At 44.0% G+C, this 25,521-nt stretch overlaps 1 protein-coding gene across 3 annotated transcripts in view; it reads right to left on the reverse strand.

Moving 5' to 3' along the window:
* Positions 1 to 462: 462 nt before the first annotated feature.
* The window catches only part of adgra2 (adhesion G protein-coupled receptor A2), a 59,099-nt gene continuing 34,040 nt past the window's right edge, over positions 463 to 25,521 (reverse strand). For all 3 annotated transcript variants that reach the window (XM_029762882.1, XM_029762880.1, XM_029762881.1), the window contains exons 4-20: positions 24,076 to 24,147; positions 21,122 to 21,193; positions 20,944 to 21,015; positions 20,472 to 20,635; positions 19,740 to 19,953; positions 19,288 to 19,452; positions 18,982 to 19,180; positions 18,650 to 18,799; positions 18,270 to 18,431; positions 17,977 to 18,177; positions 17,418 to 17,607; positions 17,064 to 17,275; positions 5,640 to 5,767; positions 5,396 to 5,519; positions 5,159 to 5,307; positions 4,167 to 4,256; positions 463 to 4,002 (exon numbers count right to left, since the gene is read on the reverse strand). In XM_029762882.1, coding sequence (XP_029618742.1) covers positions 2,583 to 4,002; positions 4,167 to 4,256; positions 5,159 to 5,307; positions 5,396 to 5,519; positions 5,640 to 5,767; positions 17,064 to 17,275; positions 17,418 to 17,607; positions 17,977 to 18,177; positions 18,270 to 18,431; positions 18,650 to 18,799; positions 18,982 to 19,180; positions 19,288 to 19,452; positions 19,740 to 19,953; positions 20,472 to 20,635; positions 20,944 to 21,015; positions 21,122 to 21,193; positions 24,076 to 24,147 — 3,784 coding nt within the window. In that variant the 3' untranslated portion in view covers positions 463 to 2,582. The remainder of the gene's footprint in view (positions 4,003 to 4,166; positions 4,257 to 5,158; positions 5,308 to 5,395; positions 5,520 to 5,639; positions 5,768 to 17,063; positions 17,276 to 17,417; positions 17,608 to 17,976; positions 18,178 to 18,269; positions 18,432 to 18,649; positions 18,800 to 18,981; positions 19,181 to 19,287; positions 19,453 to 19,739; positions 19,954 to 20,471; positions 20,636 to 20,943; positions 21,016 to 21,121; positions 21,194 to 24,075; positions 24,148 to 25,521) is intronic.

A 25,521-nucleotide genomic window follows, 5' to 3' on the forward strand; every position in this document is an offset into this window, starting at 1 on the left:
TAACTTTTGAAACTCAATTCAAGTGTAGTGGTTTTATTATTTTACTTTAATGTTATTTTACGTTTCTTCAGTTTTTTTGTTATTGTATTGTAATTTGAAATGTAATTTAACAAAAAAAGGTCTCGGATCAGTTTACCATCCCTGAATCCCCCAGCCCAGGACCACGCTGACCTTATGTTTGTAAACATGCTGACCAATTTTGTAAACTACACAAATATAACTAATTGTCATAAAAACTGTTTAGTGACAAAGGTTTCAGCTTTGTTTAATAGAGAGCAAGATTTCACAAATTAGACCACAACATCAAGAACAGCTAATATGAACAGAGGCTTCAGGAGCAGCTGGTGCTCAGACAGCCAGTCACTGAGTTTCTCAGACTCCTTTATTCGCATTCACTTCCTGTTCATATCAGAGAAGCGCTATTGCCCCGTCAGTATGAGAATAAATGAAAAAATACTAAAGTTGGATTTATTGTATTTATTTTGCATCAGAGTTTATTTTACAAGGCACAGTCTGAATTTCTTGAACAATATATTATTGAATTAAAAACAGTTATTTCATAATGATGTCATTATGACAAATGAAATATAAATATACATAAAACATTTTGAAATCTCCCTTTTTCATTTCGAGATGAGAGTGGACACAAAACTTGGAAATCATTTCGGGGACAAATGGGATGAATGTTAGTAAATGGATGAAATGTTAACAATCTGAGTAACCATTAGTGAAAAAGAGGACACATTCTGCCATTGTGGTCTTGCACGTTGTTGACATTTTACACCTAATGGAAATGAGTGTAACAGCATGGTGTTTTTTCTACAGACAATAATGAGGAAGGTAAGTGCAACCACTGCTTTGTACTTAACACAACTCTGAGCTTTGTGAGTTTGAGTTCTTTCTCATGTTATTATCATTGACCTAAAGGGAGATTTCAGGACCTAGAATAAGGATACAATCTATGAATTGTATCCCATTTGCTAAACACTGACGTTGAGGTAAGCTCTGCTAGTCTATACAATTCTTTGGCACAATCATTTCCCTGAATACATTGGAGTTGTTTAGCAGAGCGTATCTAAGATGAACTGAGCTGTTGCATTCTTACACACTAAAAGAATACTGAAGATCAAAATTGCATAATATGGTTTTACACAATATTGTATGATAAAGTGTGTGAAGCAACATCAGAAAACTAAGTAGCATAAATTAACCAGAATTCTGTCATTCATTTTTTTGCCTTTAGTCTGAGCTTTTTACATTAACATAAACAAATAGTGTAGAAGTATTTGATGATTACCGTAACAAGCTTTGAAGCCATTGGATTATGAGGTGAATGTGAGGGGAGGGGTATTTCAGTAAGCGCTTATCTTGGATCATGTGATATAAACCAGAGCTATTTACTGCATAATAAAACACCCATTATCATATTCTCCTTCCTCCTGATGCAGATGGCAAACTCAACATGGTTTAAACTGATGCATCCCTTTATATCAGTGCATGAACAATGATGTTTGAAATCCTGGAGGGGGCAGTCTACATCCATGTTCAAATAACTGTAAATCCAGAGATTTGAAACTCCAAGAGGGAGAGAGCACAGTAAGGGAAAAGGAAAAATTAAGAAGGACGGGGATGTTCATATAAAAAAAATCACCAAAGACATTACAGAGTACATGCCAGGGTCAAAGAAAGGTCACTCTTAGCTAATTTGTCCAAATACTGATACTTGTTCAATCCTGTTTATTAGGGGAGGAGTTCCCGCTCAGTGCTGATGCGTATTTGAATCGAAGTCAATACGATTTAGTAAAAAAAGTTTTACAAACTGCATTCTCTCATCCTAGATTGAGAATCACACACACAAACACACATTCACGCAGCATACACATACACACGCACATGCCCACATACCCACAATACTACAAGAAAATATAATAAAAGCAAAAAGATTCTTCACAGAGGAAATGCACAGCCGTACTGTGGAAATGGACAATCTTAGATTCCATTTCATGCCATAGTCGATATGCATAGAATAAGAATACAAACAAAACAATAAAGCATTACTTAAGGTATCCAAAATCAACATCTTATGTTGATTTTAGATATAGCTGGTAAAAATTCCTGTGACGTGTAGAATAAATGAGTATTTTAGGTTTGAAATATGAAAAACAAAAGTACACAAAAGACAGGTCTTGAATTCATGACAAACCCAACAAACAGTTGTTATGTCTGTGACAGAGCTGAGAGTACAGGACATCGTTGTCTTCATACACATCCCATACCATCAATGTAATGGAAAGCTAAATGGCTGGACACAAAAGTAGCAAGCAACACAACCCCATAATCTAGCTCTTTTACACATTAAAAATAAAAAAACTCATCATGATCCGATTCCCAACTTGAGATCCACATATGAAATTAGAAGAATTGTTCAATTCTTTCAATATCATTTACACGAAAGTCTGAGTTACACACATGGATCTCATATTAGGATTCATCTGTATAGACGTAGGAGACTATAACAATAGTCCAATCATATAACATTTTGTCAGGGTCCACTGTGGACAGGTGCTGGGAAAGAGCTAGTGTCACACTGTAGTTTCACTCTTCCACATACTTTTCATGCCCACAGAGCTCTGGGAATGGTCCGTGCCACTTGTGTCCAACTCCAGCTCTATCACAGAGCTCTTGAGGGTGCCGTTAGGGGCAACCCCTGGCACAGTGGTAGTGATGCTGTTCAGAGGGTAGGAGCTGCGCTTAGCTTCACGCTCTGCAGCCGCTGCCAGTTTCAGATTGTCTCGGCTGGCGCTGCGCCTATTACCTTGCATAGCCACCCTGCTGGCCACAGAGGGGAGCAGAGGAAAGGGCTTACGGCTGCCGCTGCTGCCCCCGTCGCTACCCTCTGAGGGGCTGGTAGCAACTGTCTCCCCCACTCTCCTCCCATTACCGTTGGTTAGCGGGCTGGCGTGGCTCTCAGAGTGGCTGTGATGTAGGCTGCCGTTCTCACTAGTGGCCTGTTTGTGGGCTGGATGGGCAGCGTTGTGCTGCTCTATACCTGTAGGTCCCAGTGCTCCCATACTGCCCCCTCCACCACCAGCCCTCAAGGCTTTGAGTCGGTAGTGACCTCTGCCTTCACCTCGGTGGTGATACTGGCTGCTCCCTTGTTTAGTTCTGCCACTGACCTTCCTCCTCTGAGGTTGGACAGGGGCTACAGAGCCTATGGTGGGCAGCAGGTTGTTAGCTTGCTTGTTGTTATTGTCCGTACTGGTGCTGATGTTGGTGCCTGCTGGGGCATGAGTGGCATTGTTGGTATTGTCTTGTGCCACCTGCAGCAGGTTGGTAAGCTTGCAGGGCCCAGGGCCTACACTGCTGATCCCACTGGGGGTGGAGGAGGACCTGGCTGATGAGGAGTTCTGGGGATCCTCTGGAGGATGGCAGCCAACGAAGATCTGGGATCCCTGTTCAGAGGTGGTCTGCATCCCACTAACAGTGGTGCAGGTGTGCGTGTAGACTGGCATAGGCTGGGAGTGGCGATACCCTGGGCAGCAGCCCAGCCAGGAGGCCTGCACATCCAGGCGTCGGAAGCAGTGGTGCACCACCAGGAACACTCCCAACACGGTGGCAGCTACCCCATAGAGAGAGCTAAACAACAGGCTGCTGTGCCCTGTCAGCCACATGGCCATGGCTCCACAGCCCCACAGGGCCAGGAACAGGAAATGGGTGGCCACTAGCACCAGGAACTGCACCTTCAGGGAGTACTGGTCCTCTGGGGTCAACGCAGCGTGCATGGTCCCCACCACAGAGTCTGTTGACAGGAGACTAATGCTTCCACCCAGAGCTGGCTGGCTCTCAGGCACAGGGGAGGACAGGGAGGATCCTGGGCACTCTTTGGCCACCCGCTGCCTCAGGCGAAACACAGTGCACAGGAAATAGATCCAGGTGACCAATACCGCCAAGCCTGCAGGGACAAAGAAGGCCCCCAAACTGGGCTGCCACACCAACCAGCAGCTGGAAAATACAATACAAAAGTCAGTAAGGTCATAACAAAGAAGGATACCTCTGTGTATTCAAAATCTCGTAAAAAATGGCAAATTCAGCTTTTGAATAAGCACTAAACCAAAAGATACTGTGTCAAGGGCCAATTGCTCAACGGTAAAATGAGAAGCACTCACTAAGGGCTGTTGGCCCCATAGTTGTTGACATTGACAGCCGCAGTGATGCCACATATGATGAGAGGAACACCACCAGCTATTAGATAGAACCTGTATTCAGAAAATACACAAATTACAGGGATCAAAGAAAATGACATGAAAAAGAAAGTAAGAGGGAATGACAGTGAACTCATTTAGATGTGAAGTATCATGTCCCAGCCACAATATTGGAAACAACAACTTAAACCCAAGGACTGTATGACAAATTTTAGTTTCTGTTTATTCTGTATGAGATTTAGGGGCTTGTCTCCTTTGTTGTATTCTCTCAGCAAGCATACATTTCACAGCTGTAGTGATCCCTAGGCTAGCTGTCTGTGATCTCCTGAGCTGAACTGAGCTGTAAGTTGGGCAGCCTCTCTTTGCTAGCTGATAAACTGTAACAAAGGGCAACAGGCTGCTGGGGGGTTGTGATTTATCACAGGGCTAGGCGTCATTGGAGGGCTGACCCCATGCGGCGGTGGGCAACAGAAGGGTTTGGGAAAGCCACAGAGGTCAACAGTACAGTGCATGATCACAGCCAGGGAGCACCAGGGCAGAGGGGGAAAAGGGGGAGGAAGAGGGGAGGGGGGCAGTAATGAGGGGACAGTGCGCCCCCTCCATCACCCTTGCCAGATTTACGACATTCTCCTTAATCTCTGTTATCCCTGGCTCGTACATTCCACTCCTCCCCCGCTCTGGGCTCAGCACTCTGCATCTGTCACTGCTACTCTTTTGTGCCTTAGCAGTAGTCTACTGTTTTTCCCTCCAAGGCTTTCTAAAACAGAAGATCCTTGGTTCTAAACACAATGGTGGTCTTTGATATGACACAGTTTGTGTGTCCGTTTACATGAATACAGTCATTTAAAATACCGCCCCACAATGAGCTCACAACTCAACCGTTGACCTGTTTGACAATGACTCACAACCTTCTCATATAAAAGTCAACTCTGTCTCACCCTGATGACATCACCTACCTGAGCATAGGCCGCTGAGTAGCCGGAACAGGAGACTCTCCCTCTGGTTGCCGTGGCATCCTCCAGATAGCCTCTTTGTAGAGGACTCTAGCACTGACTCCGATCCACAGCAGAGTAGACAAGGAGGAGTAGTGTAGAGTGATGCCCACCTGACACAAATCACACAGGGTCATACACACAGCCTACACACACCACATGTAGAGAGCATGAGCTGGGTGTGAGAGGAGAGGGACTTACTGCCTGGCACACCATTGGATAGCTGGTCAGGGTGATGCCTCCTGCGTAGACAGCTGTGGTCATAGCGATGTGGAAGCAGGTATTGAGTAACGTGTGCCAGCTCTTTCTGGATATGTTTATAGAACTGCAGGAGGAAGAAAACAAAGCAGACCATTAGATGGACATAAAGACACTGTGGGGTAGGTCAGATAGCAGACACACGCACACACACGCGCACATGCACACGTAAATGCACACACGGTACCTGTGGTGTAGTATGTGTGTGATGATGATAGTGAAGAGGCAGAGGAGGAGGATTGCAGTACAGCTATAGACCACAGGGTGGAGTACCCTCACTGACATGGGTGGGGAGTGGGGGAAGTCAGGAACCTCCTAGGAAAAAGAGAACTATTAATATCTTTGCAATGACCACACTGTGGGGCTTGATATAAAATCTCCAGACCTCGAGAAAAGAACATGAACATTCATCCAGTGAAGTGATTTTTTATTTAGATCTATTATGATCCCCATAAGCTGATGCCAATAGTTACAGCTAGTCTTCCTAGGGTCCTACATAATGAAAAAGACATTGCAGACAAAACACTTTACAATTTACATACATTTAAAAACATTAGCATGTAGTGTGTGTGTACACACAACAAGTAGGTCACATGGGGGAGAGGCGTTGTGTCGTGAGGTGTTGCTTTATACGTTTTTTGAAACCAGGTTTCCTGTTCACTTGCGCTATATAAGATGGAAGGGCATTCCATGCACTCATGGCTATGTATAATAATGTATGTTTCCTTGAATTTGTTCTGGACCTGGGGACTGTTAAAAGACCCCTGGTGGCATGTCTGGTGGGGTAAGTGTGTGTGTGTACCAGTGCTGTGTGTAAGTTGACTATGCAAACAATTTGGAATTTCTAACAAATTAATGTTTCTTATAAAAACAAAAAGTTGACGCAGTCAGTCTTTCCTCAACTCTTAGCCAAGAGAGACTGGCATGCATAGTATTAATATTTGCTCTCTGATTACAATGAAGATCAAGACACGCCGCTCTGTTCTGGGCCAGCTGCAGCTTAACTAGGTATATCTTTGCAGCACTTGACCATATGACTGGACAATAATTAAGATAAGATTAAACTACAGCCTGCAGGACTTGCTTTGTGGAGTGTGGTGTCAAAAAAGTCGAGCATCTCTTTATTACAGACAGACCTCTCCCCATCTTTACAACCATTGAATATATATGTTTTGACTATGACAGTTTACAGTCTAAGGTAACACCAAGTAATTTTGTCTCCTCAACTTGTTCAACAGCCACACCATTCATTACCAGATTCAGCTGAGGTCTATAACCTAAAGAAAGGATTTGCACTAAATACAATGCTCTTTGTTTTAGAGATGTTCAGGACCAGTTTATTACTGGCCACCCATTCCAAAAAAGGCTGCAACTCTTTGTTAAGGGTTTCAGTGACTTCCTTTAGCTGTGGTTGCTGATGCGTATATGGTTGAATCATCAGCATACATTGACACACATGCTTTGTTTAATGCCAGTGGCAGGTCATTGGTAAATATAGAAAAGAGTAGAGGGCCTTGAGAGCTGCCCTGTGGTACACCACACTTTACATGTTTGACATTAGAGAAGCTTCCAGTAAAGAAAACCCTCTGAGTTATATTAGATATATAGCTCTGGTAGAGGTTGAAAAGCCATCACATACGTTTTCTCAACAACAGGTTATGGTCGAGCAACTGCTCGGCATCTGACCATAAGGCGCTACAGAGGGTAGTGCATATGGCCCAGTACATCACTGGGGCCAAGCTTCCTGCAATCCAGGACCTATATAATAGGTAGTGTCAGAGGAAAGCCCATAAAACTGTCAGAGACTCCAGTCATAGACTGTTTTCTCTGCTACCACATGGCATGCGGTACCAGAGCGCCAAGTCAGCCACCAATTGTGTATTGAGTCAGCCACCAATTGTGCAAGTTCTCCCACTTAAAAAGATGAGAGAGGCCTGTAATTTTCATCATAGGTACACTTCAACTATGACAGACAAAATGAGAAAAGAAAATCCAGAAAATCACATTGTAGGATTTTTTATGAATTTATTTGCAAATTATGGTGGAAAATAAGTATTTAGTCAATAACAAAAGTTTATCTCAATACTTTGTTATATACCCTTTGTTGGCAATGACACAGGTCAAACGTTTTCCTTAAGTCTTCACAAGGTTTTCACACACTGTTGCTGGTATTTTGGCCCATTCCTCCATGCAGATCTCCTCTAGAGCAGTGATGTTTTGGGGCTGTCGCTGGGCAACACGGACTTTCAACTCCCTCCAAAGATTTTCTATGGGGTTGAGATCTGGAGACTGGCTAGGCCACTCCAGGACCTTGAAATGCTTCTTACGAAGCCACTCCTTCGTCGCCGGGCGGTGTGTTTGGGATCATTGTCATGCTGAAAGACCCAGCCACGTTTCATCTTCAATGCCCTTGCTGATGGAAGGAGGTTTTCACTCAAAATCTCACGATACATGGCCCCATTCATTCTTTCCTTTACACGGATCAGTCGTCCTGGTCCCTTTGCAGAAAAACAGCCCCAAAGCATGATGTTTCCACCCCCATGCTTCACAGTAGGTATGGTGTTCTTTGGATGCAACTCAGCATTCTTTGTCCTCCAAACACGACGAGTTGAGTTTTTACCAAAAAAGTTATATTTTGGTTTCATCTGACCATATGACATTCTCCCAATCCTCTTCTGGATCATCCAAATGCTCTCTAGCAAACTTCAGACAGGCCTGGACATGTACTGGCTTAAGCAGGGGGACACGTCTGGCACTGCAGGATTTGAGTCCCTGGTGGCGTCGTGTGTTACTGATGGTAGGCTTTGTTACTTTGGTCCCAGCTCTCTGCAGGTCATTCACTAGGTCCCCCTGTGTGCTTCTGGGATTTTTGCTCACCGTTCTTGTGATCATTTTGACCCCACGGGGTGAGATCTTGCGTGGAGCCCCAGATCGAGGGAGATTATTAGTGGTCTTGTATGCCTTCCATTTCCTAATAATTGCTCCCACAGTTGATTTCTTCAAACCAAGCTGCTTACCTTTTGCAGATTCAGTCTTCCCAGCCTGGTGCAGGTCTACAATTTTGTTTCTGGTGTCCTTTGACAGCTCTTTGGTCTTGGCCATAGTGGAGTTTGGAGTGTGACTGTTTGAGGTTGTGGACAGGTGTCTTTTATACTGATAACAAGTTCAAAAGGTGCCATTAATACAGGTAACGAGTGGAGGACAGAGGAGCCTCTTAAAGAAGAAGTTACAGGTCTGTGAGAGGCAGAAATCTTGCTTGTTTGTAGGTGACCAAATACTTATTTTCCACCATCATTTGCAAATAAATTCATTAAAGATCCTACAATGTGATTTTCAGGGTTTTTTTTCTCATTTTGTCTGTCATAGTTGACGTGTACCTATGATGAAAATTACAGGCCTCTCTCATCTTTTTAAGTGGGAGAACTTGCACAATTGGTGACTGACTAAATACTTTTTTGCCCCACTGTAAGTAAGCATTTGACGGTAAGGTCTACACATGTTGTATTCAGTGCATAAGACAAATAAAGTTTGATTTGGTCAATAATATCAAAGGCTGCACTGAAATCTAACAGTATAGATCCCACAATCTTCTTATTACCAATTTCTTTCAACCAATCATCAGTCATTTGTGTCAGTGCAGTACATGTTGAGTGCCCTTCTCTATAAGCACGCTGAAAGTCTGTTGTTCGTTTGTTTACAGAGAAATAGCATTATATTTGGTCCCCCAAAAAAATTCCAACAGTTTGCTAAGAGCTGGCAACAAGCTGATAGGTCTGCTGTTTGATCCAGTAAAGGCCATTCTTGGTAGCAGAATGACTTTTGCTTCCTTCCTTCCAGGCCCGAGGACAAAGACTTTCCTCTAGGCTCAGATTAAAGTCATGACAGATAGGAGTGGCTGTAGAGTCAGCTATCATCCTCAGTAGCTTTCCATCTAAGTTGTCAATGCCAGGAGGTTTGCCATTATTGATCGATAATCATTTTTCCACCTCTCCCACACTACTTTACAAAATTGAAACATACAATGCTTTTCTTTAATTCTTAGTTTTTTATCAATGTGTACGATGACTCACTGTTTTTTGTTGGCATTTCCTGCTAAAATAATTGGCAACATCAAATGGTTTTGTGATGAATAAAACATCTGATTCGATGGAAGATGGAGTTTTTCATCATATCATTGATTTTGACTTCATAATACAGTTCCTTCTTCTTTTTGTTGAGTTTAGTCACATCATTTCTCAATGCCCCATCTCTTTCAACCATACATTTTTTCAATTCCTCATCAATCCATGGAGCCTTAACAGGTCTAACAGTTCATTTTTTAACAAGTGCATGTTTATCAATAATTGGAAGAAGCAATTTCATAAATACATCAAGTGCAGCGTCAGGATGTTCCTTATTAATCACATCAGACCAACAAATATTTTTAACATCATCTGCAGCTAAATCTTCTGTACGATCTCTTATACGCTATTTTAGGCCCAGCCTTTAAAACTTTGGCTTTCCTGGAAATAGACACTATATTGTGATCACTGCATCCAGAGGGTACCGATACAGCTTTCCCTAAGTTTGTTTTACTCACTGCTTTAGCACACTCCGCCAACCCTGATGTCCATACCGTGTCTGAATCCTGGCTTAGGAAAGCCACCATACATTCTGAGATTTCCATACCCAACTACAACATTTTCCGTCAAGATAGAACTGCCAACGGGGGAGGAGTTGCAATCTACTGCAGAGATAGCCTGCAAAGTTCTGTCATACTTTCCAGGTCTATGCCCAAACAGATCGTGCTTCTAATTTTAAAAATGTATTTCTCTAGAAATAAGTCTCTCACTGTTGCTGCCTGTTATAGACCCCCCTCAGCTCCCAGCTGTGCCCTGGACACCATATGTGAATTGATTGCCCCCCATCTATCTTCAGAGTTCATTCTGTTAGGTGACCCAAACTGGGATATGCTTAACACCCCAGCAGTCCTACAATCTAAGCTAGATGCCCAAAATCTCACAAATTATCAACGAACCCACCAGGTACAACCCTAAATCCATAACCATGGGTACCCTCATAGATATTATCCTGACCAACTTGCCCTCCAAATACACCTCTGCTGTTTTCAATCAGGATCTCAGCGATCACTGCCTCATTGCCTGCATCCTCTATGGGTCCGCGGTCAAACGACCACCCCTCATCACTGTCAAACGCTCCCTAAAACACTTCTGTGAGCAGGCCTTTCTAATCGACCTGGCCCGGGTATCCTGGAAGGATATTGACCTCATCCCGTCAGTCGAGGATGCCTAGTCGTTCTTTAAAAGTAATTTCCTCACCATCTTAAATAAGCATGCCCCTTTCAAAAAATGTGGAACTAAGAACAGATATAGCCCTTGTTTCACTCCAGACCTGACTGCCCTTGACCAGCACAAAAACATCCTGTGGCGGACTGCACTAGCATCGAATAGTCCCCGCGATATGCAACCTTTCAGGGAAGTCAGGAACCAATACACGCAGTCAGTCAGGAAAGCAAAGGCTAGCTTTTTCAAACAGAAATTTGCATCCTGTAGCTCTAACTCCAAAAAGTTTTGGGACACTGTAAAGTCCATGGAGAATAAGAGCACCTCCTCCCAGCTGCCCACTGCCCTGAGGCTAGGTAACACTGTCACCACCAATAAATCCACGATAATCGAGAATTTCAATAAAGCATTTCTCTACGGCTGGCCATGCTTTCCTCCTGGCTACCCCAACCCCGGGCCAACAGCGCCACACCCCCCGCAGCTACTTGCCCAAGCCTCCCCAGCTTCTCCTTCACCCAAATCCAGACAGCAGATGTTCAGAAAGAGCTGGAAAACCTGGACTCGTACAAATCAGCTGGGCTAGACAACCTGGACCCTCTCTTTCTAAAATTATCCACCGCCATTGTTGCAACCCCTATTACCAGTATGTTCAACTTCTCTTTCGTATCATCCGAGATCCCTAAAGATTAGAAAGCTGCTGTGGTCATCCCCCTCTTCAAAGGGGGTGACACTCTAGACCCAAACTGTTATAGACCTATATCCATCCTGCCCTGCCTTTGTAAAGTCTTCGAAAGCCAAGTTAATAAACAGATCACTGACCATTTCGAATTCCACCGTACCTTCTCCGATGTGCAATCCGGTTTCCGAGCTAGTCACGGGTGCACCTCAGCCACGCTCAAGGTACTAAACAATATCATAACTGCCATCGATAAAAGACAGTACTGTGCAGCCGTCTTCATAGACCTGGCCAAGGCTTTCAACTCTGTCAATCACCGTATTCTTATCGGCAGACTCAACAGCCTTGGTTTCTCAAATGACTGACTCGCCTGGTTCACCAACTACTTCTCAGACAGAGTTCAGTGTGTCAAATTGGAGGGCCTGTTTTCCGGAACTCTGGCAGTCTCTATGGGGGTGCCATAGGGTTCAATTCTCGGGCCGAATCTTTTCTCTCTATATATCAACGATGTCGCTCTTGCTGCGGGTGATTCCCTGATCCACCTCTACGCAGACGACACCATTCTGTATACATCTGGCCCTTCTTTGGACACTGTGTTAACAAACCTCCAAACAAGCTTCAATGCCATACAACACTCCTTGAGTGGCCTCCAAATGCTCTTAAATGCTAGTAAAACCAAATGCATGCTTTTCAACCGTTCGCTGCCCGTACCCGCCCGCCCGACTAGCATCACTACTCTGGACGATTCTGACTTAGAATATGTGGACAACTACAAATACCAAGGTGTCTTGCTAGACTGCAAACTCTCCTTCCAGACTCATATTAAACATCTCCAATACAAAATAAAATCTGGAATCGGCTTCCTATTTCGCAACAAAGCGTCCTTTACTCACACCGCTAAACATACCCTCGTAAAACTGACTATCCTACCGATTCTCGACTTCGACGATGTCCTCCAACACTCTACTCAGAAAACTGGATGCAGTCTATCACAGTGCCATCCGTTTTGTCACCAAAGCCCCATATACCACCCACTACTGCGACCTGTAGCTCAGTTGGTAGAGCATGGTGTTTGCAACACCAGGGTTGTGGGTTCGATTCCCACGGGGGGCCAGCACAGAAAAAAAAATGTATGAAATGTATGAGTTGTATGAAATGTATGCATTCACTACTGTAAGTCGCTCTGGATAAGAGCGTCTGCTAAATGACTAAAATGTAAATGTAAAAATGTCTGTATGCTCTAGTCGGCTGGCCCTCGCTACCTATTCGTCGCCAGACCCACTGGCTCCAGGTCATCTATAAGTCTATGCTAGGTAAAGCTCCGCCTTATCTCAGCTCATTGGTCACGATAACAACACCCACCCGTAGCATGCGCTCCAGCAGGTATATCTCATTGGTCATCCCCAAAACCAACACCTCTTTGGCCACCTTTCCTTCCAATTCTCCACTGCCGATGATTGGAACGAATTGCAAAAATCGCTGAAGTTGGAGACTTATATTTCCCTCACTAACTTTAAACATCAGCTATCTGAGCAGCTAACCGATCGCTGCAGCAGTACATAACCCATCTGTAAATAGCCCATCAAATCTACTTACCTCATCCCCATATTGTTTTTATTTACTTTTCTGCTCTTTTGCACACCAGTATTTCTACTTGCACATCATCATCTATACATCTATCTCTCCAGTGTTAATTTGCTAAATTGTAATTACTTCGCTACTATGGCCTATTTATTGCCTTACCTCCTCACGCCATTTGCACACACTGTATATAGACTTTATTTTTTTCTATTGTGTTATTGACTGTACGCTTGTTTATTCCATGTGTAACTCTGTGTTGTTGTTTGTGTCCCACTGCTTTGCTTTATCTTGGCCAGGTCACAGTTGTAAATGAGAACTTGTTCTCAACTAGCCTACTTTGTTAAAGGTGAATAAAGGTGAAAAAATATTTAAAAAATAAAAAAGAACAAAGTACAACAGCATCAGTAAAAATGTAATCAATACATGTGGATGATTTTCTTCCAGAAGTGTTTGTAAACACCATACTGTAGGTTGATTAATAACCTGAACCAGATTACAGGAACTGGTTACAGTGAGAAGCTTCCTCTTGAGCGGACAGCTTGATGAAAACCAGTCAATATTCAGGTCCCCATGAAAGTTGACCTCTCTGTTTACATCACATACCCTGTCAAGCATTTCACACATATTATTTAGATACTGACTGTTAGCACTTGGTGGCCTATAGAAACACCCCCAAAGAAATGGCTTTAGATGTGCCAGGTGCAACCACAACACTTCAATAACACTTGACATAATATCTTCTCTAAGCGTTACAGTGATATGGCTCTGAATATATACAGCAACACCTCCCCCATACGCATTCATATCTCTTCTATAGATGTTATATCCTTCTATTGCTACTGCTGTGTCATCAAAATAATTATCTAAGTGAGTCTCAGAAATGGCTAATATATGATGTTAGCAAGTTATTGATTTCATGAACCTTATTTCTAAGGCTACATATATTCATATGGGCTATTTTCAGTCCTTTCCTGGGTAGCTTATCAGAGATAGACATAATATAGAAAAGAGCAACAACAAAAAAATATATATACAGTTGGGCAAAAAAGTATTTAGTCAGCCACCAATTGTGCAAGTTCTCCCACTTAAAAAGATGAGAGAGGCCTGTAATTTTCATCATAGGTACACGTCAACTATGACAGACAAAATGAGAAAAAAAAATCCAGAAAATCACATTGTAGGATCTTTAATGAATTTATTTGCAAATGATGGTGGAAAATAAGTATTTGGTCACCTACAAACAAGCAAGATTTCTGCCTCTCACAGACCTGTAACTTCTTCTTTAAGAGGCTCCTCTGTCCTCCACTCGTTACCTGTATTAATGGCACCTTTTTGAACTTGTTATCAGTATAAAAGACACCTGTCCACAACCTCAAACAGTCACACTCCAAACTCCACTATGGCCAAGACCAAAGAGCTGTCAAAGGACACCAGAAACAAAACTGTAGACCTGCACCAGGCTGGGAAGACTGAATCTGCAATAGGTAAGCAGCTTGGTTTGAAGAAATCAACTTTGGGAGCTATTATTAGGAAATGGAAGGCATACAAGACCACTGATAATCTCCCTCGATCTGGGGTTCCACGCAAGATCTCACCCCGTGGGGTCAAAATGATCACAAGAACGGTGAGCAAAAATCCCAGAAGCACACGGGGGGACCTAGTGAATGACCTGCAGAGAGCTGGGACCAAAGTAACAAAGCCTACCATCAGTAACACACTACGCCACCAGGGACTCAAATCCTGCAGTGCCAGACGTGTCCCCCTGCTTAAGCCAGTACATGTCCAGGCCTGTCTGAAGTTTGCTAGAGAGCATTTGGATGATCCAGAAGAGGATTGGGAGAATGTCATATGGTCAGATGAAACCAAAATATAACTTTTTTGGTAAAAACTCAACTCGTCGTGTTTGGAGGACAAAGAATGCTGAGTTGCATCCAAAGAACACCATACCTACTGTGAAGCATGGGGGTGGACACATCATGCTTTGGGGCTGTTTTTCTGCAAAGGGACCAGGACGACTGATCCGTGTAAAGGAAAGAATGAATGGGGCCATGTATCGTGAGATTTTGAGTGAAAACCTCCTTCCATCAGCAAGGGCATTGAAGATGAAACGTGGCTGGGTCTTTCAGCATGACAATGATCCCAAACACACTGCCCGGGCAACGAAGGAGTGGCTTCGTAAGAAGCATTTCAAGGTCCTGGAGTGGCCTAGCCAGTCTCCAGATCTTAACCCTATAGAAAATCTTTGGAGGGAGTTGAAAGTCCGTGTTGCCCAGCGACAGCCCCAAAACATCACTGCTCTAGAGGAGATCTGCATGGAGGAATGGGCCAAAATACCAGCAACAGTGTGTGAAAACGTTGTAAAGACGTTTGACCTGTGTCATTGCCAACAAAGGGTATATAACAAAGTATTGAGATAAACTTTTGTTATTGACCAAATACTTATTTTCCACCATAATTTGCAAATAAATTCATTAAAAATCCTACAATGTGATTTTCTGGATTTTTTTTGGTCTTGGCCATAGTGGAGTTTGGAGTGTTTTTTTTTTTTGGAGTGTTTTTTTTTCTTCTCATTTTGTCTGTCATAGTTGACGTGTACCTATGATGAAAATTACAGGTCTCTCTCATCTTTTTAAGTGGGAGAACTTGCACAATTGGTGGCTGACTAAATACTTTTTTGCCCCACTGTACATTCAGCAGTCCATTAATCAGTTGGTGTGTGTAAGTGTGTGTGTGTGCTTCAGGGTTGAAGATACGAACCCATAGGCTTGGGTCTCTCATCCCTTCCAGGCTTTTGGGAGGGAGGGTGGACAATGAGCCTGTCATAGCAGATGTAAGTAAAGTCCACACACGCTCTGGCAGCTTTCATGACTGGGATCAGTTCTTTCCTCTTCTGGCGCACAGCTTCAGGATAGTCCTTTTTGAGCAAGAAGTACATTCCTCTCAAGTTCTTGGCTCTTTCCAGAACAGGTACCTTGTCCTTGAACCTCAGGAACTTGACCAATATTGGCCTGGGCCTGTCAACTGGGCCGGTGGTGGGTTTTCCAGTCCTATGAGCGCGCTCAAACCTCAATCGTCTTGTGGTCCATCTTCTGTTTCTCCGAGTTAATTTCCCTCACTTTGTCCTCAGACTCTGTTCAGTTCTCATGTGGAGATTCTGCAATTCCGTCCACAACAATGTTGTTCCGCCTTGATTGTCCCTCGAGATAATCTGATTTCTCCCTCATTGTTATCATGGACTCACATACAGAACTGATGTCCCCTCTCAATGACTTAGAGATTTTTGTCATCTTGCCATTCATTAACTCATCGAGCTGATCCTGGGAGAACTGCAAACTATTCTTCAGGTCCTGGACATCTATGGTCAGGTCGTCCATTCTTTTATTAATTGACTCCACCAGTATTTGGACACAACACTTGAAGCTTTTTTTCTTGTTGTTGTAACAACTGCTTGTAGAACTATTTTCGTTTGATTAAAAGATCCTTCCCCTGTGATAGAGATACCACTGTCCTCAACGGTACTCCCGCTGGTTTTGGTCTTTGTCATGGTAGCAACGTAGGTTAAGCTGTTACTCCACGCAGTTCCAGACAGAGCAGGTCGCAGGGAGGATTGGAAACAACATCAACAAACAGCAGGGATCTAGACAGCCACAAGACCGGGACAATCCGCGGTCCCAGCCACAATGGCTATCCACATTGCAGGCTGCACTCAAGCACTCAAGAAAACCCCACTCGCCCTATAGGCAGCTAGCTAGCAGCTAGGCTATCTGCTACGCCAAGCAGCTCCTCAGACCTGGCCTTGTTCAGCAGGATCACTGGACAGATAGTAGAGGTCCCAGCAACTGAAGCCAGCTATGTGGCAGGATCCAAACTCAAAAGGTAGCTAGCTAGTAACCAAACTTTTTCGATAGACTTTAAAAACTTTCCAAAACAACAAACTGAGCTTTCCCTCATTTCACCTTCAACGGGAAGTAATGTGTTGTGCAGTGCGTGTTGTGCAGAGTCATCATTACATTACATCCACCGTGTGTCTCTGGGAATAAGTGAGTGATCCTAGGATGTGCTCCCACCCTACCTGCAGCACGGCGTAGTTGCTGAGTACAGAGCAGCGCAGGGTGGAGGTGGCAGAGTCAGTGTGGGCCAGTAGGCAGCCCTCCTGGCTCCATCCCCCATGCTGCTGCTGCAGGGCCTGCAGGCTCCAGTGGGCCGCCACCGGGTCACTTCCCGGGATCGAGTGGCGCAGGGACACCAAGATGGGCTCCGAGTGGTTCCACATACTGCACCCGTCTGCCACACAAAGGAGGAGATGACCATCACTATCACCAGCTCATACATTTGTATTTTGTAATTATCTTAAAATAACCAGGTTTGACCCGTCTCTGTAAATGTGTTGAATTGTGTAATAAAAGTGTTATAGCTGCTCCCTCACCTAGGCCTACGTAGATGACAGGGCTGTTGACACTGCGTCTGCGGGCGTTCTCTCCAGGACCACTGAAGTTCCCTGAGAAAGGGAAGAACCTCCCTGTACGGAACGCCACAAACTGGAGCTTACAGTCTGATGGGGCGTCTGGGGGGAACAGAGAGGCAGGGAGAACCACAGAGGCCAGGGCTACAGCATTCTAGAGGGAGGGAGGAACATAGAAAGAGAGAGAGAGAGAGAGAGAGAATCATACCATTCATTCTTTACTGTCCTACTTTCACCTATATTTCACTCTGTTAGCCCAATGGAATACAAAACAGAAATTTCAAACACCAAACGACAAAATCTAAAATCCCAGGATTTTCTCCCTCTTTCATGTCAGCTGTTGTAAATGACTGTGCTAAATGCGGATCCATGCCGTCTCCAGTAGGTCAAGCCCTGAGGTGTGTTCCCTCTAATGACAACCGTATGCACGGTCTGCCATTGTACCACAGACACACAACCACAGTCCTGTTTGTGGGTAAGATTGGGTTCAGGTCTGGGTGAGGGAGACAGAGACAGTGCTTACCTTCATGGGGAAGTTGTTTATGGAGGTGTTGTGGGTGCCTGTGGTGCAGCGGAAGCGGAGCTGCTGTTCGTGGGTGGGCTCTGCCCCCTCCATGCCCAGGTTACCTAACAAGGTCTCCCGACGTTGGTAAGCTGTGCAGCTCATGCCAGTGAAGTGGGCCGGGCGGATAAGATGGGCCTCCATTACAATGTTCCTGGAGAGCTATAGGGGGAAAACAACGTTGATTACATTTAGGACTGTTAGATGAAAATAATATAGAACCTTAAAACATGTTGGAATGCAAGTCGTTGTACCGTGGAGAGGTCCTGGGCATGGCTGTGGAGCTGGGGCCAGGCCAGAGTCTCCAGAGAGTGGACTATGGAGCTGCAGGCTTTCTTCTCTCTCTGAGCATGGGCCAGGATCTGATTATCGACCTGCATCAGGTTACTGCCCATATCCACCAGCATCTCTGACAGCTGACACATACATACACACAGGTAAAGACATGAAAAAACAAGCATTCACATAAACACAGGGGGCAGAAAGAAACTTAATCATGAACATAAGGTAATGAATATATCATGAATATTCAAGTCAAAAAGTCCCTATCAACTCTTTCCAATTCAAGACAACGCAGACACAAAATAAAACCCCCAAAACATTAATTGAGGGGTTAAAGATCTCATTGTCCCACCTCTCGCAGTGGTCGGACATATTCCATGAATTTCTCCATCATCTGGGCCACGTACATCACGTCCATGGTGTCAGTGAAACTGGATGCATCCACGGTGTACGTGCGCACCTGATGTGCCAGAGTGACCGCATTAGAGGTGTTGATGGGCATCTGGAAAAAGAGAGAGGTATGATTAAAGCAAATAACTCAAATGTTTTGTTACTTTTACACATTTACCTTTCAGGCAACAACTATTTAAATATTACTACCATAATATATGTATCATATTTTGATTTCATAGGTACTGGGATAAATTAATTTGGGACAGCCCAAGCACAACCCCTGGTACTGACCAGGATGAAGGTGTGTAGGACCCGTGTGATGTCGTTGGTGTAGAGACAGTTGTCATAGTCTCCCTCCTCCCAGCTCCCTGATCGGTCACAGTATCGTGACGCCTGCTTCTGCTCCACAGTACCCCCCATGGACAGGGAGGGGTAGCGCAGCTGCAGACAGTACTGGTAGGAGGTGATACCTGCCAGGGTTCTGGGCCACCTAGAAAAAAACACCAAGGGAGGAGGATGCAGCATGTTTTAATCAGAAGGACTGTTATTATTGTGGAATTAGTTTCTGGAGAGGGGAATTATTGTTTTCTTCCTTACTTGAACTCTCCCCGGTTGTTAGTGACTCTTTCCTCCGGACAGAAGGAGGCGCTGTTCTCCAGCACCACTATTTCCACGCTGCGGGAGGTGTTGCCCCGCCCAGTGGACACCACACACTTCCACTCTCCACTGGCCTCAACATGCACGTTGGACAGGATGAGCTCACTGCACCGAGGAGGCAGTACATCAGTCACTGCCATCACACATACCCAGACAGCACACTACACCTCATGTCCTATCAGCAGAAACTAAACAAACAGTGTTTTTTTTTCATCAATTCATGAGAACCAAACACTGGCCTCATAAACCATTACTAAATAAAAAACATATTTAACTTAGACCTTATGTTAAAAACATGAAAATAAGACATAATTGAGGAGTGCAATGAAAGGTAAGAAAAGAGTGCTGGGATCGACAGATATACCAGCAGACCCTCAGTACTGTAACATTACCTGGTGATGAAGGTACAGTCATGCACCACGTTGGCCTCTAGAGTGATGCCCTGTTCAGGGTCAGAGGTCACCAACTGGCCATTGTGGCGCCAGTGCAGCGCAGTGATTTTGTCCACCAGGGCGGCGGTGCAGTGGAAGGGCAGCCGGTCCCCCTTGAAGACCACCTGGCGCTGGGAGGGTAGGAGAGACAGGGTGTGCAGCTCCAGAGGCCCATCTGAGTGAGGAAAGGAACACACAGCACAGCCAGGAGAAGGGAAGGCAGATGAGACCATAACAAATCACTCTGGGTTACTTCTGCTGCTCTCTCATCACACAACCTCAGCTAAATATTTCAGATGAAACCATTATGACCCTGCTTTTTTAGGAATATTGGATGCAGACAGCCCCAAATCATAAAGGCCGACCACAGAGGAGGCACAACACAGCTAACTGGTGCACTTGGAAAGACAGACTACTGAGTGGAAGAGGAAATACAATAGAAAACAGATTATTGGAGACAGCAAAACATTGGTATTTTTCGTTTTTATTGCACTTCTTATGTTTCTCCACTTGCTCACTCACAGTTTATTACTTTTCACAAACACCTACCTGACAGATTAGGGACATCTCACAATATTAGCATGAGAAAACAATAACTCTGTCATTCATATAGTGAAGTTTTCATACTATTTGAGGTGTGATAGTGGTGAACCACCACATTCATATGCATTCAATTTCCTGTCAGACACTCACCACAGCTCAGCTGACTTTCCCTCAGTCCATGCAGGGGCTTTCCATGGAGGTTCCTGGGATAAGCACAGATGGTCTCGTCCCCCAGCCGGGCTGTACTGGTGCGAAAGTAACCCGGCACCCAGCGCAGCCCACAGTCACATGACAGAAAGTCAGAGTTAAAGTTCCTGGTGAGAAAAAGCAGGGAGTTTTACAACAGCATTCATCAGGGGAGATTACACTGAGGAGCGGGTGCACTTTCCCTCTAACGGCATGTTGCCCAACACTTCAGATCTATTCTCTGGTGGTCCATTATAGGATCAACATGTCAGATGTGACAAAAGGCTGTCCATTGCTTGAACTAAGCCTATAGGGAGAAAAATGTGATCAGATTGCCAAGATTGCATTTATATCGCTTACGAAGATTATACAAACATCTGTCTGGAGCAAACTGTGAAAAAGGGGATGACAGTTAGGAGCAGGGAACAGCACTCACACAAGTTTAAGAAAGGGGAGCTCCTGGAAGACCCCTGGGTCCAAGGTAGATAAGATGTTCCCAGAGAGGTTCCTAACAGGAGAAAACAGACAGGTGTTTAATCACTATCACTGTACTACGTACCCACAATACTACACTAGAATGTGTTGCTTTATTGTCAGTCATTTAGCCTGCTTACAGTTTGGTGAGGGCGGTGAGTCCCTGGAACATGTCTGGAGTCAAGCAGCCAATGCGGTTGTTGGACAGGTCACTAGGAGAGATAACACGGACATTGAGGACACAGCGGTGAATAATGGTAATTTTTTAAATATAAAATAGAATGACAAAGCTGTAAAACCCTCAACTTAATAAATTCCATTGGTGTTTAAATGAGGGTTACAGCATGAAATATCCTTCATATATATTTTTTTATTTAATTTTTCTGTGTCAATATGTATATGTTGTCAAACTGATGGCAGTTGTGAAAAAAGTCAATAGTTGGAAGAATTGTAGAGTTAAATGAAAATAACGGCATTGCACGTTAGGTACTTTTTTCATTAATTAGGCTATTTTCTATTAAACCATATGGTCTACCTACTAGAAACTCATGGACAATATGGACACAGAGTACCAGTCAAAAGTTTGGACAAACCTGCTCATTCAAGGGTTTTTCTTTATTTTTACTATTTTCTACATTGTAGAATAATAGTGAAGACATCAAAACTATGAAATAACAAATATAGAATCATGTAGTAACCAATAAAGTGTTAAACAAATCTAAATATTTTATATTTGAGATTCTTCAAAGTAGCCACCCTTTGCCTTGATGTCACGACTGCCGTAGAGATTAGACCAAGGCGCAGCAGGTTGCGTGCTCATAATTATATTTATTATAGCAAACACGGAAAAACAATAAACAAAGACCGACAGCTAACAGATTTGCAGGCTAAACAACAGCAGTGCAAATACAACTACCCACAATCAACCAGGTGAAAACAAGCTCCCTATATATGACTCTCAATCAGGAACAACGATGTACAGCTGTTCCTGATCGAGAGCCACATAGACCAACAAAGAAATATACAAACTAGAAAAACCTAGAATACCAAAACAAGAACATACCCTGGAACACATAAATAAAACACCCCTCTACATACACATAACCCCCAAACCACATAAAACAAATACCCCCTGTCACGTCCTGACCAAACTACAATAACAAATAACCCCTATTACTGGTCAGGACGTGACACTTGATGACTGATTTGCACACTTGGCATTCTCTCAACCAGCTTCATGAGGTGGTCACCTGGAATGCATGTCAATGAACAGGTGTGCCTTGTTAAAAGTTAATTTGTGTGTGTGCGGGGGGGGGGGGGGGGGGGTATACAGAAGATAGCCCTATTTGGTAAAAGACCAAGTCCATATAATGGACATATCAAATAAGCAAAGAGAAACGACAGACCGGTGGAAATCTGTCCTTTGGTCTAATGAGTCCAAACAGCCGTGTCTTTGTGAGATGCAGAGTAGGTGAACGGATGATCTCTGCATGTGTAGTTCCCACTGTGAAGTATGGAGGAGGAGGTGTGATGGTGCTTTGCTAGTGACACTTTCAGTGATTTATTTAGAATTCAAGGCACACTTAACCAGCATGGCTACCACATCAATAACCCAAAACACACCTCCAGGCTGTGTAAGGGCTATTTGACCAAGAAGGAGAGTGATGGAGTGCTGCATCAGATGACATGGCCCCCACAATCACCCAACCTCAGCCCAATTGAGATGGTTTAGGATGAGTTGGACCACAGAGTGAAGGAAAAGTAGCCAACAAGTGCTCAATGTATGTGGGAATTCCTTCAAGACTGTTGGAAAAGCATTCCTCATGAAGCTGGTTGAGAGTGTGCGAAGCGGTCATCAAGGCAAAGGGTGGCTACTTTGAAGAATCTCAAATATACAATTTATTTTTTTAACACTTTATTGGTTACTACATTATTCCATGTGTGTTATTTTATAGTTTTGACGTCTTCACTATAATTCTACGATGTAGCAAATAGTAAAAATAAAGAAAAACCCTTGAATGAGTAGGTGTGTCCAAAGTTTGGACTAGTATTGTATTATAAATTAATACTATAAATTCATATTTTTTTAAATAAATAACCAAAATTACTTAAGATTCCGGTAACTTTGGTAAATTACCGATACATTTGCAACCCTAATCTTGACACTCTGCATGTTGTTTTTGTGATCTCATTGGGAACAACTGGCTCCTCCAGTACATTGGCCAATAGACTTCCGGTTCTTATTTTTATTTGTTTACAATAACAAAGTCTTATCCAAAGTGGCTTTCTTGGCCAGTAGGCACATCTTTCACAATTTCCATTCATACAACTAGCCAGCGTGTAACACAGCAGGATAAGGAATTGGAATTTTGCAACACTCTCGTGACCTGTGAATGTTCCTTATCGATATAGACCATAGAACCTCTTGTAAAGCCTTGTCACCAAAGAAGGAGCAAATGCACTCTGCAGCCCCTGCATGCTGTGTCTGCATGGTATAAGGACAGTGTCAGAGTGAGCCTTCTTCCACTGTCCCCCTGACACAACCCAGCAGAGAGCTGTTGAGAGTGTGTCTTTATCTCTCCCTGTTTGTTTTGAAAAGCCCCAGACCTTGCAGGGAAAACACAAGCAGTACAGGGAGGGGAAAAGAGTCACGCAGCGCAGGGCAGAGGACCGGAGCCGACTGTCCAAACACACAATGAGTGAGCTACGAGCGGCCGCAAACTGCTGCCCTGTCACATCCAATGACGTGTGAGGAGCCTCTGCGTGGCCCTGAGGTTTCCCATGGCGGCAGAGCAGGGCACCAGACATGTCATCCCAGGCCCCACTGAGACCAGCACATACACTTAGCCCAGCCATCCACAACACATCTCTGAGCCAGCCAGGTTTTCATGATGGACACTAAAACTGAGAATATATATTTTTACATATAGTTTTATGTGTCATAAAAAGTTATGACTATGCGCTGGTTTTGAAAATACTCAATATTGTGACATGCAGGGAGACTGGCAACTAAACCAACTCTTTATATACGCAATATGACTGTTTACAGTGCACAAGATATAATGAAAACAGAGCTGATTCTGTATGCACTTACAGCTTCCGAAGTTCAGATAAACTTTGGAAGGCTCCAAGCATGATGGTGCTGATGAGGTTGCTCCTGAGGTCCCTGTGGAGAGAGAGAGAAAGATAAATTAAAACAACATAAGACATTAGACTGCATGTCAATGAGGAGACCTACGGCCTTGCACATAACTAGTTGAAACATTGGCCCATAACATCTCCAAACTAAGGCTTGAGGGTAATCACCAGGTGTTCATTAAAAGGTATTCATTTCTGAGTAAATACAGTATGAACAGTGAATAGCTGGATACAATATTCTGCTTGGATCAGCAAGGTTTCTTTAAAATGACTGGGAGTGGATACATATGCCCCAACTATGGCCCCACCAGTGGGACACAGCAGGATATTTCTGCATTCGGATGGTTTGGAAATCTTACCCCAACAGCCACCTGGACTTGGGTCTCGCAAGGATGCCAATAGTTGACCAAAGAAAATATCGCTGGAATCCAGGAGGAGTGCTACTCTTTCGGTACTCTTTTGAAAATGACTCTTCCCAAGATAAAGTTACTCTGGCTATTGCCAAACCATAAATATTAATTTCTACCTTTGAAGATCTAATTTCATACTACCCGTCACATTTCACCCCACCTTCTTCCCGTGCCCAGCCATGCCCATGTGTTAAACAACTCAACCACATACCCTTCTCCATTCACAGTCAGACCTGCCGGAGAATTAACCTCTGAAACTCAGGGAAGCTCTTTGGCCAGGTGGGAATAGCAAGGTTGGAAGAGGTCATCAGACAAAGGGTTGTAGGCAGGACAAGGCTGATATGTGAAGGCAATGTGATCCTTGTTCCTACAGCATGAAAAACACCTGCTCCCAAAGGAACAGTCACAGAGGAGGATTTCCTTACAGAAGCTCCCAGACATCAACACCAACGTTTAGGGAGGAAGCAGTCCCCCCCATTCCAATCCTTCCCAGCATGCCATTGTGGTAGCCAGAACCTTCAGGGACTTTCTGCTCCACTATCCCACAATGCATTATCTCAGATCTATTTTCCTAACCACATCGCATCACACACACCATTTAAAATGTTAGCCCCCCAAACCTCAGACATCTCCTCACCCACTCTTGTCCTCCGTCCAAGAGATGAGCTATTTTTATCAATTCAGAACAGATTCATTCTGAGAATAGTTTCCAGTAAATATGAGAGAGAGAGAGAGAGAGAGAGAGAGAGTAGTATGGCTACAATACCTTGAGATACAGGCAGGGCTTTTATTGGTCAAGATCTGTTTTGGACAGGACTATCCAGGGCCATCATCACTCATATCAGTATATACAGTAACATAATGATAGAGCTGGTCTAGTGTAGTGTTGTCCTGGCTGAGACTGTGGACCAGAGACAGATGTGTCTATATGAAAGCGGTAGGTCAGACAGGCTTGGACAAAGACAGATATTTCAGCACAGTATGCCAGCCCC

This window comes from Salmo trutta, chromosome 9, assembly GCF_901001165.1.
Source record: "Salmo trutta chromosome 9, fSalTru1.1, whole genome shotgun sequence".
NCBI lineage: Eukaryota > Metazoa > Chordata > Actinopteri > Salmoniformes > Salmonidae > Salmo > Salmo trutta.